The sequence below is a fragment of the Polistes dominula genome, unplaced genomic scaffold (genome assembly GCF_049000335.1).
Source record: "Polistes dominula isolate Pdom_NZ unplaced genomic scaffold, Pdom_raw_medaka scaffold_35, whole genome shotgun sequence".
NCBI classification, from domain to species: domain Eukaryota; kingdom Metazoa; phylum Arthropoda; class Insecta; order Hymenoptera; family Vespidae; genus Polistes; species Polistes dominula.
Genome location: NW_028300968.1, coordinates 4279100 through 4283928, shown reverse-complemented (window position 1 = coordinate 4283928; position 4829 = coordinate 4279100). Strand labels below are relative to the sequence as shown.

Genomic DNA, 4829 nt, shown 5'->3' with positions numbered 1-4829 from the left:
AAAAAGAAAGAAGTTATTTTAAACTCATAATAAATATTTAAAATGAAAAACAAGACAATATTTTTTAAGAGTTTGATTGTTATATTTTATTTGTAGACAAAATTTTTAACGATATTATTGCTATTAAAATCAAAGTAAATCCTGAATTATTCAAATTGGTTTGTAAAGGTCACAACACATTAGAAGTAAAACCCTTAAAAAAAAGCATCGAGAGAATGAGCAAAATTCAGTACATGAGGAGTAAGATAATACTTAGGTTGTTTTAATTTAATATTTGTACCATAAGGATACGATAAGAATTGATTGTAGGCAACTAAATCATATTCATACAATGCGTTTTAAACTTATTAATCCTAATAAGAGTACCAGTGTATAAATCATACTCCTACAACTCGTATCGCCTACTACACACGGGTATACGACGGTTTGTGGGACTTTCCAGAATAATCACTCTTTTTGTTCCTCTACTGAAAGCTTTAGGCGCTATTTCTTTAGTAACGAAAGACCTAAAAATAGCATACAAAGACGGTGATATGGAAGCGAAGTTTACTGGAAATCTATACATTTCCAAGACGGTAATCCCCTGCAACACTGACGAGATCCATTCATTGTATACACATACAATCAAGGAGGGTAGAGTTTAAATTCTTTCATGGTATTTATATAAAATGAAGTAAACTCCCCGTTATTCACGTGTCCAATCTTCGATTAAATGCCTTAAGCATTGTAACCAAAAACCGCAGGGTTTTTTTATGACGAAATTCTTTTTTCTGAGGAATCAATAAAGTATTAAATCTTTTTTAGTTAAACAACGAGTTTTATTTCTCATCTTAAGATAACATTCTACTTTTTTAATAATTAACAAATTTTAATCACAAGAAGATTCCATTTTAGAGAAATCTGTGTACAAACAATTTATAACAAAGAGTACTGGAATGGTCTTAAAATAAGGGGAAGCTAAAAAAAACTACTACTTTAAAGATTCTAGCAATCAAATTGTGATACCGAATTCAATAACCATAGGTAAAAACAAAAATCATAAGATGTTTTGACGGAAGATACCCCGTCCTAACCTAAGGGTTTCGGAAAGCATTAAAAAACGAACCTCTTTTTTGAAGTGTTTGAATTTAAGTAAGATGAGTCTACGCTTCATAATATACGGTCGCATACAAGCACACAAATGTACAATGCTTAGCAGATAGAATTGGGGATAACGAAGCACTGTACAAAGAGACCAAAAAATAGGAAAAACCTCATACGATATTTGATCTTATTTTCTTGCAGTATGAATGCTATAGAAGTCTATGTGTTTGTATTTTTTTGTTTTTGAGAAACGTTGCTTTTTCATTTATATTTTATTCAATCGAGTCTGCTTATTTAGCTTATCGCTATCTATTACATTTCTTTTTATGGCTACCTGTTGCTTGTTAGATTCATCTGACTCCAAATCACGCTTTCTAAAAAAGCTTTCAATTAAAAAAAAAATTAAATACTAACACTCGTTAAAATATAGTTACGTACAAATACACACGTGGAATGCACGGAACACGTACAGGCACACACAATGATTACTCAGAACCTACACACCTAAGATTTTAGAATACTCGGACCAGATCAATTAGTATGAAAGCAATATGCAGACATAAGCAAGTAAACATTGTATTAGACACAGCTTAATACACAAGAGTGGAGAGGCAAGATTACGAGACACCTCATAATGAGTATGCTGAAATAATAAGAAATAAACGTTTAAGGTCTTTTATCCAATTCTCTCGAAAGCTTAATCCGATAGATGTATACGTTTGTCTCCTTTTAATAATTGTTTCACTTTATGAAATATGACTGTTTCATCGATTTACGTATTTCCGTAACACGATTTCTAAATCACACAAATTCTAAGGAAGTTCTCAGATTAATAAAATTTCTCAGCTTTTAAACTAAAAGAAACGTATATGCAGGATGATTTACGTGAAACAACGGTCGAAACAGATAATTTTTGAATAGTTTTTATTGATCATTCACAGGTTTCTTATTTAATATGGCACATCGTTGGATTGTTTTGAAGCCACTGTAAGAAAATAAGTATTACAATTTAGCATTGTATTTGAGAAAACATAGTTGACCTAAAAACTTTACAAGATAGTGAACTTAGCAAAGTAAAACTAACATAATGTATAGCCTTCAATTTCTTATGCAACTCTTTTTTAATAAAATTTTCTGCTACTATCATACTTTCGAAGCTATTTAGGAGGCAAGAGTAAATGTATCACCCTGTTTACAGGGTGATTCTTTTAACGGGGACGGGAAGTAACTTTTTTTTAAGTAACAATAGAAAAAAATCATAAACAAAAAAGTAATATAACACAATAAATGTCAACTTTCTATGACATTACTTTTTTTTTAAATGCATCGATGCACCCACTAGATGGAGTTGCACTTTTTTTTTAAGTAGTACTTTATATTTTTTTTTTACACTATTCGATTCCGTTTTTCATTATGCGTTAAAAAGTATTAAATGAAGGCCATCGAAATATCAATAGTTTACGAGACATTTGATGTTTTAAATCAGCAACTAGGGTGCCCCGGCCACGCGTTGCTGTGGCTTTTTTGACGTGAAACTTCTTCAAAATCAGATTGATTTAAAAATTGTGAAACGGAAGAACATTAAACCAATGAAACAAAAAAAATTTATTAATTAGCGTTATAACCGGTATAAAATCTACGGGATCAGGATTTGAACTTTAGGTCAAAATTTGAAAACGATTGATAAAAATTTTCATTAAGTTGATATTAGGCACCAATCAATAAAAATAATGAATTTTAAATTTTTAGAATTTTTTTATTTAGGTTTATAGCAAATGAGTAAATTACAAAGTTTTTAGTTGATAACATGTAACACATAAATTTATAAATGAGGTAAGTAGGGTAGATAATTCCTAGTTAACAATAATATATATTATTTTGAAGTATAAATATTTTCAATTTCAATTTAATTCAGCAGTTATCCGTGACAATATTCTTGGTTAACCTATCTTTAGCTAACACATATAGATTCGACGGTTTTCCGACACGTGAGCATGCAACATATAATTGCCCATGAGATAAACATGGACTTTCCAAATCTAAACCAAACATTGACATTGTTTGTCATTAAGACTTATTTATAGACATTGCAAAAGCTAAACGAATGGGAAACTGTAGCCTTCTGAAGGGTATCGTAAGTTCTGACGATTTTGAAATACGTGGCAACAGGACCACTTCTCCTTTAATCTTTCCAGTTAAAATGGTTGCTTCAAGAATATTTCCGATGATCTTGTTGATGACCAAACGTGTACCGTTGTATAATCGAGATGGATTCAAATTACGCAGTAGAATAATAGGTGTATCATTCTTCAATCGAAGATTATATGGTAGCATTCCGGGTATATCTAGTGAATTTAAAAATTTAACTGAAAAACTTACACTTTCATTTTCATCAACAACAGTATCGATTGATTTAAAAGACATCAGATCGCCTGGCAACAATTGTTATATCTGGGAGTTAATTTCGTCAACATCAACATTTTTTGCTGCCAAAATAGCCCAAATACTGAGCCAGTTATGATTTAAATAATTATTTTGTATGTCCAGGAAAATACTCTGAATCAATTCATTTTTTCCGTGAACAACAGTGCAGAAATTGTCTGGCAATTTAATGCATTGCGTATTTGGTTGCAGTTCTATTCTACTATTCCTAATATCTAGTAATTGTTCGGAAAATATTTTTGCTGATGGATCATTTTGCAACTTTGCGCGCATGTTTATAGTCAATCGAAGTGTTTCAACACTTCGCCGTAAGAACGACTGTTTCAAACATGCGTCAATCTCAGTTAGTTGCCTTTCGAATCTTTCATGTGCAATGCTTCGAGTGAATATTTGTTAGCCATTGTGCACTCATCCCAAACTATAATTAAACTCTTTCGCAACACTGCAGCTACTCCGCTCTTTTTTTTTATGTTACATATTGCATTTGGTTTATTATGAATATCAAATGGCAGCTTGCATATTGAATGTGCCGTTCGCCCACCATCTACCACAGTAGCCGCAATGCCTGACGATGCAACTGCTAATGCGATTTTCTGTTTTGACCGTATCTTTGCAAGAATCAACGATAATAAAAATGTCTTACCTGTTCCACCTGGTGCGCCCAAGAAAAAAAAACCGCCTTGTTCAGCAGCAACAATAAGCATAATCCAATCATAAATAAATTTTTGTTCAGCTGTCAGTAATGGCACACTGATTGCGATAATTGTTGGTAAATTACCATGGTCATATTGTTGTTCTCGCTGTAAGTCGGTGTAGACTAAGTCGGTGGCTTGGCGATCAGGTGATGGCATACCATAATAATTAAGTGGTAAATTGGAAATTAATATACATAAATCCTCGATTAACACTAACGCTTCATTATACATCTCTGGCGTGTAATCTATATTTCGGCATTGATCTGTTTGTTTACTTCGGTACAATATGTCTTCCGTCATGCAATTTTTATATTTCTTCCACAAAGTGAGTAATTGCGATGGATAACACGTCGTCAAAATAATTGCAAACAGTTGACGAATGGTATTTGGCATTGATGTCAACGCAGTATCGGCAAGCGTTAAGACCCAATGGTTATCGTCTTCTAGCAATTGCAATTCGCGACATACATCTTGGTATGTATTGAATACTCAGCCATTAATTGTTCGCAAAAATTCAAAAGACGTTGGTCCGGGAACATTAATCAATAACAAATGTAAATAGAAGCACTCACGTTTTTTTGGATGTACCGTGTAAAGTCGTCCAAATGT

At 32.3% G+C, this 4829-nt stretch overlaps 2 protein-coding genes across 2 annotated transcripts; both read right to left on the bottom strand.

Annotated features, from left to right (window-relative positions):
* Positions 1-3150: 3150 nt before the first annotated feature.
* LOC107073405 (uncharacterized) lies at positions 3151-3798 on the bottom strand. The gene is made up of 2 exons (XM_015334044.1): positions 3639-3798; positions 3151-3515 (listed from the first exon to the last, which is right to left on the bottom strand). The coding sequence occupies exons 1-2, from the start codon at positions 3796-3798 to the stop codon at positions 3151-3153; spliced, it is 525 nt and encodes a 174-aa protein (XP_015189530.1).
* A 71-nt stretch (positions 3799-3869) lies between these two features.
* Positions 3870-4613, bottom strand: LOC149032412 (uncharacterized). Its single transcript, XM_089173182.1, has one exon. It carries the CDS (start codon positions 4611-4613, stop codon positions 3870-3872), a length of 744 nt encoding a protein of 247 aa, XP_089029308.1.
* Between the last annotated feature and the right edge of the window lie 216 nt (positions 4614-4829).

What these genes read in the sequence shown, in the direction of transcription:
- LOC107073405 (XM_015334044.1), bottom strand. Translation starts at nt 3,798, where the DNA reads ATGCGCGCAAAGTTGCAAAATGATCCATCAGCAAAAATATTTTCCGAA. An exon ending in AAAAAATGAATTGATTCAGA is followed by an intron (nt 3,516 to 3,638) that starts GTATTTTCCTGG and finishes AATTGTTGCCAG; the next exon opens with GCGATCTGATGTCTTTTAAA.
- LOC149032412 (XM_089173182.1), bottom strand. Translation starts at nt 4,613, where the DNA reads ATGCCAAATACCATTCGTCAACTGTTTGCAATTATTTTGACGACGTGT.